This window comes from Danio rerio, chromosome 22, assembly GCF_049306965.1.
Source record: "Danio rerio strain Tuebingen ecotype United States chromosome 22, GRCz12tu, whole genome shotgun sequence".
Taxonomy (NCBI): Eukaryota; Metazoa; Chordata; class Actinopteri; order Cypriniformes; family Danionidae; genus Danio; species Danio rerio.
The window spans coordinates 37,294,925-37,309,102 of NC_133197.1; the positions used below are offsets into that span (position 1 = coordinate 37,294,925).

Here is a 14,178-nt window from a genome sequence, read left to right on the forward strand (position 1 = left end):
TCCAACATTACTAGCCACTTGCCATTTTCACCAGCCACAGTTTTATTGTTTGGGAAATATATTTTATATAAATAAATGTGACTTTGACATGCTAAAATGACTTGATTTAGATGTGTTGTCCACATGCCTCCTCATTTATTTCACTGTTTGTGTGTGTTGTGTATGTGAGCTTGCTCACTGTGCATGAGCAAGTGGGTTGTGTCGCATTGCAGTTGGTTTTTATTTCACATGGCTTTTTAGGGCTCAGAATAAAAGTTTTACCAAATTCATCTCTAACCACACCAAAAAGAAATCATTATTTCTTAGCCACGAATTTAAATGTGTCAAAACAAGCAAATTTATAGCTGTGTACATGCACTTTTTATTCAACAAAACGTTTAATTTTTTCGAAAATTAACATTTAAAAATATCTATTGTCATGCATCTAAAATATGCACAGTGATCTGTCCTGGCTAAAGGTCCCAGATCAGCAGTTACTACACATGAATGGGGAGTTAATCTCCTATTAAAGCAATGTTATTGTAAAGGATTATAACCACTTAAACTCTGCGGACCCGGTACCGGGTCCGTGACGTCATCAACTTTCGCTTTCAGATTTAAAGGGCTAGCGTTGCACCAGACCCCCGTACCTGGTGTCGTTTGAAAGTGTAGAATCTATATTTTATGCACATATGCATCACTTTGGTTTTTATTCCACTGTTCAAAAGATTTTTACACTTAAATACACAGTATTTTGGATACCACGAGCTAGTTATTTTACATTGGTTCATTTTCATATTTTTTCATATGACACATGTACAAGTTATAACTCAAATGAAAGCTCTTGCCGGTGCTCAGACGGTTCTAGCATTCTTTTTACTGAATTATATTCATATGCCAAACAGTTGCCGAATGAATTGTGGTGTTTCCATGGCGCAGAAATGTAATACATTCATGATCAATAAGCAGCCCCAGATAGCACAGACAGCTGTCATCTCTTACCTGTGCCCTTCAGGGCCATTCTCCTCTGTTTTTGAGGTGATGTGCATAAGTAATCCTTTTATATGTCTGATGTGGTCCAAACACAGTCAATTATGTTTGATCAAACAAAAGAATATGAAATATGAAAACAATGATCGATCTCTTTGGCTTGTACGGCACCTCTCATCAGTTGGAATGCGATAACTTTTGCATAGATTATGGTGGAGACATTTTTCTTTTTTCTTATGATTAAAGACATGTGCAGGAATCAACAAAATTAAATACAGCACGCTAGACCACACAGAACCTAAAAGGTACACTTTCAAATTTGAGTTTATAAAAAAAAAATACAAAAAGTGCCTCTTTTTTTAGGTGTTTATTATAACACAGACACCATATACAGTTATTTTAAACACTTTCAATAGTGTTTTATGAAAATTCAAAGGGTTTTCTTTAAAATGGTACCAATTTTTTGCATTTACACCTGTGCATGTGGATTTGGGAAGCTTTTAAATTTGGGTAGGCAAAATCCAGGAAATCCCCAAATAGCAGCAGAGTTTAAGTGGATAATTAAACTATATCAACAAAAATAACTGTAAGCAAAAGAAATCAAGTAAAAGCATACCATGTGTGATAATGAAAGGAGGATCACGTGCCTGAGAATAATTAAAATGAAAGTAGTGACTGCTGCTGTTGCTTACAAATATGTATATTTTTCAATCTTGAGATCTTAAAAGCAGCAGGACTGTGGGTAAACCAGCATTTGTCTAGTCTTTTTCAAAAAGAACAAGTAAACGGGAGCGTGCATGCTTTTTAACAGTCGCGTGCATCACATCACCTGTGCGCGTGAGTAATCATCCTCTCATACGGTATTCACCTGCTATGTCTTGCGCGAACACAGTTATTTTTGTCAGTCGTGCTGCTTCTCGATTCTAAGATCACATTTGCACGCATATTAGGCCATCATTATTGTCGAACTCTGCTTTAAGAAAACTACAATGTAAAAATTATTTCCAACCTGCCAAAGTGGCTAGTGGGAGCGGCTGTCCAACCCGCCAAAGCTGAAATCTACCCGCATTTGGTGTTAATGTAAAGCCGTGCATATGATGATGTGTGCAGGTGCTGTAGTGCTGTCCTAATTCTTAGGGGTAAATTTTAAAACCCTTTCCCTTCGCACTCTGTTTCAAGGGCCAAGGGGAAGGGCTACAAAAATAGAATTGGGACGGGGCCTTAAAATCTAAATCACTAGAATGTGTTGCAAAATCCAACCCTGCTTTCTGTTTTGCAGATTTACTATAAACAAAAGGACTACTGGCGATTCGTCTGGTGTGTGCGGTATCTCTGTCCTCATCTGGCCCGTCACGTAGAGCAGGTATTTCTCATTTCACATCAGCCATGTCATGTTTCCGACATTGTTGGCTGATTTTTGCTGTGTCTCTGCAGTTCAGCCAGCTGGAGCCGGTGCTGAGCAGCAGTGTCCAGAGCTTCGGCGAGGGTTATAAAGCTGAACGCTGGCTTCTGCACAGTTTACAAGCTCACGTCTTATCAGCGCAGCTCAAACCTCTGCTGCAACACAAGATGAACACGCAGAAGTATTACAACGGTATCACCACACGACAATCACAGTGTGCAAGCAGACGCAATAATATCTAGCTGCAGGCCCGCAGAACCACACACGTTTCAGGAACGCACAATCCAGCACACACGATCTAGGCAAACCTTATATGGTAACAACGGATATTAATGTTATTTACGTCTTCTCGGACATCGTCATCAATATATTTTTACTAACTTTATATATATTACTAACAGTTGCTACAGTTTAGTAAAAGATAGTAGTTTAAATATAATCAGTTAAGATCGTCACAGTTAGTGTAGGGCAGGCATATCCAAACTCGATCCTGGAGGGCCGGTGTACTGCAAAGCTTAGTTCCAACCCCAATCAGACAAACCATGGCTAGCTAATCAAGCTCTTTCTAGGCTTTCTAGAAACATCCTTGCAGGTGTGTTGAGACAAGTTGGAGCTAAAATCTGCAGGACACCGGCCCTCCGGGACCGAGTTTGGACACCCCTGGTAAAGGGGAAAAGGAGCGAGGACTCGGGTGCAGTAAATCATGGTTATTTATTAATATTAAAATTAAAATTAAAATGAAAGGCAAAACAAACTACCCCAAAGGTGAAAACATTAACAAAAAACACACGCAAGCTTCCCTGGGCAGGCTGGTAGGGATCAGGCTGGACAGACAGGACAAGGATACAAACGACGACGAATTGGCACTGGACAGCAGACATGTGGAGAATATAAGCAGAAGTAAATTAACACTGTAATAATGGGATGTCAAGGAGGGTGGGACTAGACAATAGACGGGAGAGCACATGACACAAAAAGACAACACAAGCCATGTGCTCACATTAAAATAGACTAGAGACTAGAACACGCAGCCAGTGAGAGAACTCGTTAACCGCGTGTTCCCAATGTAACACATAATTTGTGGACACGTGAATAAAGTCGTAAGTGTTTAACCAATCATTTTTATTCACATAATTTGAGTTCAGAAACTGCACAGATGTTAAAATGATCGTTACGATATAATAATGGTATAATGACTGAAATGGGGAAACCATATTTATGAAAATCAATAGGTGGCGTTAATGCTCCTAAGGAGTTAGTGAGTTACCATATATGGTTTGCCTAGATTGTGTGTGCCTGAAATGTGTGTGGTTCTGCGGGTCTGCAGCTTAGCTCAGTAGACGGGCTTAATGGGATAGTTCACTATTCTAGTGATGCTCTGGTTATAAGTTTACATGGGTTTTAGATTTATTCATAGATTTATTATTATATTATTATTATCAGATTTATTTTAGATTTATTTTGGTTTCAGATTATTGTTACTGATTCATTTTAAAATCGGCTGACTCCGATACAATTTCACATTTTATTATCGCCCTTATTTCAAAGAATTAAAATGATTTAAATAAAAATAAACTAGAATTTCAAAATGACAAGTACAAGTGTAATGGTTTAACGTTAGCTTTGTGAAGTTATGGTAAATAAATAACTGTAGACTGGCTGAATAAGAGTGTCAATTCACTCTCTACCAGTTGGTGGCGCTTATACGCCTGCAGGAATAACAGCACGTTCTTGGTTACTGTAGATGGAGCGTTTCTGCTGAGCGAGCCACACGTGTCTGCAATGTTCCAGTGTCTGGAGGCCGTGGAGCAGAATAATCCTCGAATGCTGGCTCTCATCGACACCGTCAGGGTGAGTAACTTTACACTGCTCTTAAGCCATGTCCACAATTAAATTTGATTTATACCTCTGCATCAAGGTCCGTCTTCCTGCAGTCGCATAGCCCTCGCCTTGGCTGATGCCGTCGCTAATGCGCTCCTCTTAAAAAATTTAACTACATGTCACAACGATGCATAGCGCAAGCTCTGTGAATGACTGACTTAGTAGCGGTGATGAGTGGGGGTGGTGCTAAGGTGCTAAACCTGAGTGTTTACAATTGTGGAGTCGCGTGAAAGAGCTCCATATGAACACTTTTGTTTTGTGTTTACCTTATAATTAAAGTTGTTGCATGTTCAAAGTAGATGACCCCCCTAAACCTCACTCCCATCCCGGACGAGCCCTCAAGTTTAACCCACTACTGCACCCAACCCAGTCTGAGCTGAGATCGAACCAGCGATTCTTTGCATGGGAGTCGGTTGCTCTAACAAGGAGGCTAATGATCATGGCCTCTAGCATCTGTCGCTAGAGCATCTTTATAGGTCAGAGGAGTGAGGTTTACCTGCATAGCACTTGACTAGCTGGCCTCGGTTACACTCACCCTTCTAAACCTCACTCTCATCCCGGACGAGCCCCCAAGTGTAACCCACAGGTCCTTCTGAACCCATCCCAGTCTGGGCTGAGATCGAACTGGCGATCCTTTGTGTGGGAGTCGGTTGCTCTAACAAGGAGTCTAAAGATCATGGCCTCTAGCGTCTGTCACTAGAGCATCTTTGAAGGTCAGAGGTGTGAGGTTTACCTACATAGCACTTTGTTAGCTGGCTTCCATTACACTCAATATCCTAAAACTTAATCCCTTTCCAGACGAGCCCACAAGTGTAACCTACCAGTCCTACTGCACCCAACACAGTCTGAGCTGAGATCGAACCGGCGATTCTTTGCATGGGAGTCGGTTGCTCTAACAAGGAGGCTAATGATCATGGCCTCTAGTGTCTGTCGCTAGAGCATCTTTAGAGGTCAGGGGAGTGAGGTTTACCTGCATAGCACTTGGCTAGCTGGCCTCGGTTACACTCACCCTTCTAAACCTCACTCTCATCCCGGACGAGCCCCCAAGTGTAACCCACCGGTCCTACTGCACCTAACCCGGATTGAGCTGGGATCTCTAATCAATGTTGATTAAACTTGTAAACAATGAAACCTAAAGCTAACAATGGTTTCCACTTGCAGGGATTTATTTGTTTGGATTTATAGAGGCCAAAGTCCAGAGAAAGCTGGGAAAATCCTCAGACCAGGTCCTTGTATAAACCTGTTCTGTGAGATGTTCGTCTCAGACTGTCAGTGTTTGTGTTTGTCTTTTTAGGAAATTATCTCCCGCACTTGACTATTATCTCGCTGAGTGTCTGGCACAAGCTGTACCTTCATTCAGCTCTCAAATAAACATCTGTCCTATCAGTGGGAGCTGACAATAGATCAATAAATGGTCAAATAAAGAAACTAAAGATGTTCTGAGCAAAACAACATGCTTTAAATGGAAAAGGTCTGATGTGTTTTGTTGGATATTGTGTTCATTGACAACTTTTGATGCTTGTTAAATCATATTTTGAGCTTATTTATTATAGATATAATGTCACACTTTTGTGAGTGTCACTTAAATGCGAGCGCTTTCAGATGCATCAATATTGTGTAAAAACATTTCATGTGTGAATAAATTAGCTGCTATCTTTTTTGTTCGTAACAATAACTATATTAGCATCCACAGTGACAGATGATAATTGTAACGATACCTATATTAGCATTCACAACAACAGACGATAAGTATAATGATAACAATGTTTGCATTCACACCGACAGACGATAACTGTAACGTTAACTATATTAGCATGCGCAACAACATACAATAACTATATTAGCATTTACATTGACAGATGATAACAATGACTGTATTAGCATCCACACGACAGACGATAACTATAGCAATAACTATATAAGCATCCACGCTGACAGACAATAACTATAGCGATAACTATATTAGCTTCCACACCGACAGACGATAACTGTGTTAGCATTCACAACAACAGATGATAACTATAATGATAGCTATATTAGCATCCACACCAACAGACAATAATTATGATAACTATGTTAGCATCCACACCGAAAGACGATAACTATAGCGATAACTATATTAGCATCCACACCGACAGACAATAATTATGATAACTAAATTAGCATCCGCACCGACAGAAAATAACTATAGCGATAACTATATTAGCATTTACACCAACAGATGATAACTATAGCGATAACTATATTAGCATCCACACCGACAGACGATAACTGTAACGATAACTATATTAGCATGCGAAACAACATACAATAACTATATTAGTATTTTCATTGACAGATGGTAACTGCAACAATAGCTATATTAGCATGTGCGACAACATACAATAACTGTATTTGCATCTGCAACTACAGACGATAACTGTAACAATAACTATATTAGCATGCGAAACAACATACAATAACTATATTAGGATTTACATTGACAGAAGGTAACTACAACAATAGCTATATTAGCATGTGCGACAACATATAATAACTGTATTAGCATCTGCAACAACAGACGATAACTGTAACAATAACTATATTAGCATGCGCAACAACAGATGATAAATATATTAGTATCCATAACAAGAGATGAAAACTTTAAAAAAAACTATATTAGCATTCACACCGTCAGATGATAACTGTAAAGATAACTATATTACCATGCGCAACAACAGACAATAATTATATTAGCATCTGCAACAACAGATAATAACTATTATGATAACTATATTAGCTTGTGTAACAACAGACGATAACTATATTAGCTTTCGCAACAACAGATAATAATTATATTAGCATCTGCAACAACAGAGGATAACTATATTAGCATCTGCAACAACAGAGGATAACTATATTAGCATCCGCAACAACAAAAGATAGCTATAAGTATAACAATTTTAGCTTAGGGCAATATATATATTGTATAATATATTATTGTATAATAATATTAGCTTAGGGGTTTTATATAAAAGATTGACGTCAACACTCTTGCAGTGCATTTAAAGCTCAACTTTCTTATAGGTGGTTTAAAACACTCACTCCGCAGTGCTACCAATCCGCCACCTGCGCTACTGACAACATGATGACGTGTGCATGTGTAGTAGTGCTGTCCCATTTCGTAGAGGGATGTTTCTATGGGTATAAATTAGAATTGAGAAAGGGTGTATCTCAGGTGTATCACTGCTGTCTGTCTCTTGTGTTTTTCAAGCTTTCACATTTGAAGGAGTCTCCGCTGGGCCTGATGAAGAGTCAGAGTTTGTGTCTGCTGCCTGGAGCTCCAGGACACTGCAGGCCGGCGGACGCCTCACAGTCGCACAGGCTCACCACGTCCCAGAGCTGCCTTACAGAGATTTCCAACAGCCCGCAGTCCAAGAGCAGCTCAGGTCAGCAGATTTCACAGCGAGAACAACAGGCCGCTCTGTAGCTCCATTAGCACACTAAATGCTTGCCTTGTTCACACACAGTACGCTATTGGGGGAGAAAACTGGGGATGGAAGGTGGGCTGTTAGCAATGCTTGTGGTGGAGAAATGAAATAATCAACAGAGCATGTCTTTGTTTTGTCTTGAAGATGTCGCTCCGTCCAGCAGTGCTCAGGGTAGAGGAAACCAGGTCGCTGGAATCTCCTTTACAGAACCTGTTCTTCCTGAGAGCCGGGATTTTGGGGACGGGGATCTGGATGACGGACCAGAGTATCTGGCTATTGGGAACTTGGGGAAGCAGAAGCGGCGGGACTCGTCCAGCTCCGTTCATAGCAGTGAACACATGGGGACTCGGGGCGACGCCCATACGCCGTTGGCTCCACCTCCACAGCGACGATGCTCTTTCTCAGAGGCTCAGAAAGCCACAGGGCGGAGCTCAAGAGGACACATCCGCTCCCTTTCCGACACCGGAGTCACGCAGAAGCAGAAAAATGGTGCGTACAAATAGCACGTCCAAAACTAACTATAAGAAGCGATACTATTAATGAAGAAAGATTTTTAAAGTACACTTGATGTCAAAACTAACTGTATTTATTCGGTTAACTAACTTTGCTAGTTACTTACAATTCGTTCAGGTAGATGATTACTAAAACGATAAAGATAATATATTAGCATTTACTACAATAGACGATAACTACATTAGCATCCACACCAACAGAACGTAATTATTATGATAACTATATAAGCATTCAAACCGACAGAAGATAACTGTAACGATAATTATATTAGTATCCACAACAATAGACGATAATTATAATGATAACTATATTAGCATTCACAACAATAGAAGATAATTATAATGATAACTATATTAGCATCCACAACAATAGACGATAACTATAACGATAACTAAATTAGCATCCACACCAACAGACCGTAATTATTATGTTAACTATATAAGCATTCAAACCGACAGACGATAACTATAACGATAACTATATTAGTATCCACAACAATAGAAGATAACTATAATGATAACTAAATTAGCATCCACACCAACAGACCGTAATTATTATGTTAACTATATAAGCATTCAAACCATCAGACGATAACTATAACGATAACTATATTAGTATCCACAACAATAGAAAATAACTATAATGATAACTAAATTAGCATCCACACCAACAGACCGTAATTATTATGATAACTATATAAGCATTCAAACCGACAGAAGATAACTGTAACGATAATTATATTAGTGTCCACAACAATAGACGATAATTATAATGATAACTATATTAGCATTCACAACAATAGAAGATAATTATAATGATAACTATATTAGCATCCACAACAATAGACGATAACTATAACGATAACTAAATTAGCATCCACACCAACAGACCGTAATTATTATGTTAACTATATAAGCATTCAAACCGACAGACGATAACTATAACGATAACTATATTAGTATCCACAACAATAGAAGATAACTAAATTAGCATCCACACCAACAGACCGTAATTATTATGATAACTATATAAGATTTAAAACCGACAGAAGATAACTGTAACGATAATTATATTAGTGTCCACAACAATAGACGATAATTATAATGATAACTATATTAGCATTCACAACAATAGAAGATAATTATAATGATAACTATATTAGCATCCACAACAATAAACGATAACTGTAACGATAACGATAACTAAATTAGCATCCACACCAACAGACCATAATTATTATGATAACTATATAAGCATTCAAACCGACAGACGATAACTGTAACGATAACTTTATCAGCATCTACAACAACAGACGATAACTACATTAGCATGCGCACCAACAAATAATAACTATATTATCGTCCACTACAACAGACGATAAATATAACAATAACTGTATTAACTATAATGATAACAATGTTAGCTTAGGGGATTTATACAGAATATTAGCGTCAAGAGTCACGCAGGAGCAGAAAAATGGTGCGTACAAGTAGCACGTCCAAAACCAACTATAAGAAGCGAGACCATTAATGAAGCAAGATTTTTAAAGTACACATGAAATCAAACCTAACTGTATTTATTCAGTTAACTAACTTTGCTAGTTTTGTTTTTTTTAGTCAAACATTTGCCCTGAAATTGTAGGAGAAGGGAGAAGTATGATCACGTAGACGATAACTATATAAGCATAACCACAACAACAGACGATAATTATGATAACTATATTAGCATTTACACCAACAGACGATAACTGTAATAATAACTATATTAGCATCCGCAACAACAGACAATAAATATAACAATACCTATTAAATATAATGATAACAATATTAGCTAGGGGTTTTATACAGAATTTTAGCGTCAAAGAGTTATGCAGAAGCAGAAAAATGGTATTGTTTATCGTTTTAGTTATTGTCTGTTGTTGCGCATGCTAATATAGTTATTGTTATAGTTATCATCTGTCTGTGTAAATGCTAATATAGTTCTCTTCTGTTGTTGTAGATGCTAATATAGCTACCATTATAGTTATCATTTGTTGTTGTGGATGCTAATACAGTTATCGTTATAGCTACTGTCTGTTGGTGTGGACGCTAATGTAGTTATCGTTATAGCTGCTGTCTGTTGGTGTGGATGCTAATGTAGTTATCGTTATAGCTACTGTCTGTTGGTGTGGATGCTAATGTAGTTATAGTTATAGCTGCTGTCTGTTGGTGTGGATGCTAATGTAGTTATAGTTATAGCTGCTGTCTGTTGGTGTGGATGCTAATGTAGTTATCGTTATAGCTGCTGTCTGTTGGTGTGGATGCTAATGTAGTTATCGTTATAGCTACTGTCTGTTGGTGTGGATGCTAATGTAGTTATAGTTATAGCTACTGTCTGTTGGTGTGGATGCTAATATAGTTATCGTTATAGCTACTGTCTGTTGGTGTGGATGCTAATATAGTTATAGTTATAGCTACTGTCTGTTGGTGTGGATGCTAATATAGTTATCGTTATAGCTACTGTCTGTTGGTGTGGATGCTAATGTAGTTATACTTATAGCTACTGTCTGTTGGTGTGGATGCTAATATATTTATCGTTATAGCTACTGTCTGTCGGTGTGGATGCTAATATAGTTATCGTTGTAGCTTTCAGTTGTTATCTGTTTATGTGGTTGTTAATATAATTGTTGCTATAGCTATTGTCAGTTGATGCGTCAGCATAGCATGACATAAATACTATTTAGTAACAAAATTTGGTTTTGCAAATAAAGAGAGCAGCGGTCAAATACGCTACAATTATTAATTTACAAATACATTTGTTATTATTAGTGACTCACTTGAACCTAAACTCACTTCATACCAAAAACATAACTATTTTAAATGGTCATTAGCTTTGTTATACTTCCAAAATGGCTTCCCAAGTGTCGTAATACATTAATAAAACAGCCAGTTGTGTTAATTAATTAATTAATTGTTTTTTTAACGGATGATCTCCAGGCCTTGCTGTTAGCAGTCGAATCTTCTGTCATCTTTGGTCTTACTGTGGATCATTTCCTCTTCTTCAACTCTCTACTTCTGTTTTTCTTCTCTGTGTGTGTGAAGGAGGGGGTCACAGGAAAATCACCATTATTATCGAGGACCCCGTTGCAGGTTCGCAGGGCTGTGGTGCAGCATCTTGTCCACTCTTTCTATTTTAGTCACCCTCGCATGATTCACCTTTGCCACTTTTGATTTCTCAGCTGTAGTCATTCAAGCTGACACACAACATTCCTCTACTGTGCCATTTTTGTTTATTTGTTTTTCACAATTGTGCCTGGAATGTACTTAAATACTTGATTTACCCTGCATTTTTATTTATTTTGCCACTTTCTGTTATTAATTTAGAAACATTCAAGAGCAATTCCATGCAAATGTCAACAAAAAAATTAACTGTTCACCAAAATAGTGAATAGTTTCTGCATTTTTTGCTGTAAAAATACTCAAAAATGTCTCTGTCAATGTTTCCAAACTATTATATTTGAGTCAGACAAGTGCCAATTTTACATCTGTCACATCTATAACTAAGCTTTTTTTCTCATTACTGCAGAAATGTCAAGTAAAATAAAAAAATCTATAATTTTTGTTCTACACACTACCCGACAAAAGTCTTGTCGTCAATCAAGTTGTAAGAGCATCAAATAGTAACTTGACTTCTAGTTGATCATTAGGAAATGTGGCAGAAGGTGGATTTTTCCCATGAATCATCTGTTGAACTGCATCCCAATCATCACCAATACTGCAGAAGACCTACTGGAACCCACATCCAGTCATTATTCTCACTGAAATCAGTCAAGTTTGGTGAAGGAAAAATCATGGTTTGGGGTAACATTCACATACAAGACTGGCTCCAGCTGATAGAAATGCAACAGTAAATCAAATAAGTACTCGATACTACCGAGATCTGCAGAAGAGCATCTCTGAACACACAACATGTCCAACCTTGAGGCGGATGGGCTACAGCAGCAGAAGACCACACCGGGTGCCACTCCTGTCAGCTAAGAACAGGAAACTGAGGCTACGATTCACACAGGCTCACCAAAACTGGACAATAGAAGATTGGAGAAATGTTGCCTGGTCTGATGAGTCTCCATTTCTGCTGCAACATTTAGATGGTCAGAATTTGACATCAACAACATGAAAGCATGGATCCATCCTGTCTTGTATCAACAGTACAGGCCGGTGGTGTTGGTGTAATGGTGTCGGGATATTTTCTTGGCACACTTCGGACCCATTTGTACCAATTGAGCATTGTCAACACCACAGCCTACCTGAGTATTATTGCTGACCATGTCCATCCCTTTATGACCACAGTGTACTCATCTTCTGATGGCTACTTCCAGCAGGATAATGTGCCATGTCATAAAGCGTGAATCATCTCAGACTGGTTTCTTGAACATGACAATGAGTTCACTGTACTCAAATGACCTCCACAGTCACCAGAACCCAATCCAATAGAGCACCTTTGGGATGTGGTGGAACATGAGATTCACATCATGGATGTGCAGCCGACAAATCTGCAGCAACTGCGTGATGCTATCATGTCAATATGGAGCAAAATCTCTCAGGAATGTTTCCATTAACTTGTTGAATCTATGATGTGAAGCATAAGGCAGTTCTGAAGGCAAAAGAGGGTCCAACCCAGTACTAGTAAGGTGTACCTAATGAAGTGGCCAGTGAGTGTATACACCCTCTCTTAATTGATGTTTTGAGTTTTTACTGCAGAAGTCACATCCATAATGCTGGAATTGCTCTCAAGCGTCATATGTTGTGTATATTTTACATTTTCGTTCATCAGTGTTTGTCCTCATGGATCAAATTCTCAAACAGGAGTTAGTGTCCTTCAGTCTTATATATGTATAATGTGTGTAATGCATATATTTGTTTCCCTTACAGAATCTGTCGCAGCTACGGCGTGTTCGAAGAGCTGTGGTCCATTTTCACCGCAGAGCAGCGACAGCAGCGCCAACAGTTCTCTTTATATGGAGTCCAGTGAGTGAACATGTGATGTGACGCTTAACATTTAATCATTTGTTCAGAGAAATGCAGTTAATACTCTAATCTGCACGAATGTAGTTAGATTTTTAAATGAAAATTAATTTGGATATCTGAATCCAGGCGACACTGTGGCGCAGTAGGTAGTACAGGTGAATTGCGTAGGCTAAATTTTCCATAGTGTATGAGTGTGTGTGGGTGTTTCCCAAAGATGGGTTGCAGTTGGAAGGGCATCCGCTGTTTAAAACATATGCTGACAAGTTGGCGGTTCATTCCGCTGTGGTGACCCCAGATTATTAAAGGGACTAGGCCGAAAAGAAAATTAATATCTGATATTTAAATCTAATATAAAGTGCTTCAGGGGTAGTTAATGTGTCTGTCCTCTTCAAACCTGGCATTCATAAAGATAAACAATGAAATTATAAGTCCAAAGCACTCAAAGGGCCTTTTTTCACTTTTTGAGTAACTTGGACTTATAATTTCTTCAATTTGGATGTCTTATGGGCGTCATGGTGGCACAGTGGGCAGCACGATCAACTTACAGCAAAAAGGTCCCTAGTTTGAGCCTTGGCTGGGTCAGTTGGCATTTCTGTGTGGAGTTTGCATGTTGCTGTGGATGCTCCGGTTTCCCCCACAATCCAAACACATGCGCTATAGGTGAATTGGGTAAGCTAAATTGTCCGTAGTGTATGTGTGTGAATGTGAGTGTATGGGTGTTTGCCAGTACTTGGTTGCAGCTGGAAGGGCATGCGATGCGTAAAACATATGCTGGATAAGTTGGCGGTTCATTCCGCTGTTTCTATTGGAGACAGGTTGGGACTGCAGGCATGCCAGTCTAGTACTTGTACCCCCTTTCTCCCATCTGCAATGAAATACTTTAAAAATCACTACTTTCTTTTTTTATTTGCGCCTTCCATACTGTCATTTTCTGATT

The 14,178-nt window shown here is 38.7% G+C and overlaps 1 protein-coding gene across 5 annotated transcripts in view; it reads left to right on the forward strand.

Annotated features, from left to right (window-relative positions):
- Positions 1–14,178, forward strand: part of rubcn (rubicon autophagy regulator) — a 40,765-nt gene that overhangs the window by 5,493 nt on the left and 21,094 nt on the right. For 3 of the 5 annotated variants that reach the window (XM_073937608.1, XM_002666369.7, XM_073937609.1), the window contains exons 3-8: positions 2,249–2,332; positions 2,404–2,563; positions 4,116–4,222; positions 7,506–7,680; positions 7,867–8,211; positions 13,146–13,241. In XM_073937608.1, coding sequence (XP_073793709.1) covers positions 2,249–2,332; positions 2,404–2,563; positions 4,116–4,222; positions 7,506–7,680; positions 7,867–8,211; positions 13,146–13,241 — 967 coding nt within the window. Of the gene's footprint in view, positions 1–2,248; positions 2,333–2,403; positions 2,564–4,115; positions 4,223–7,505; positions 7,681–7,866; positions 8,212–11,315; positions 11,364–13,145; positions 13,242–14,178 lie in introns of all 5 variants that reach the window. The other 2 variants (XM_005174059.5, XM_009296504.4) reach the window with 1 other exon arrangement.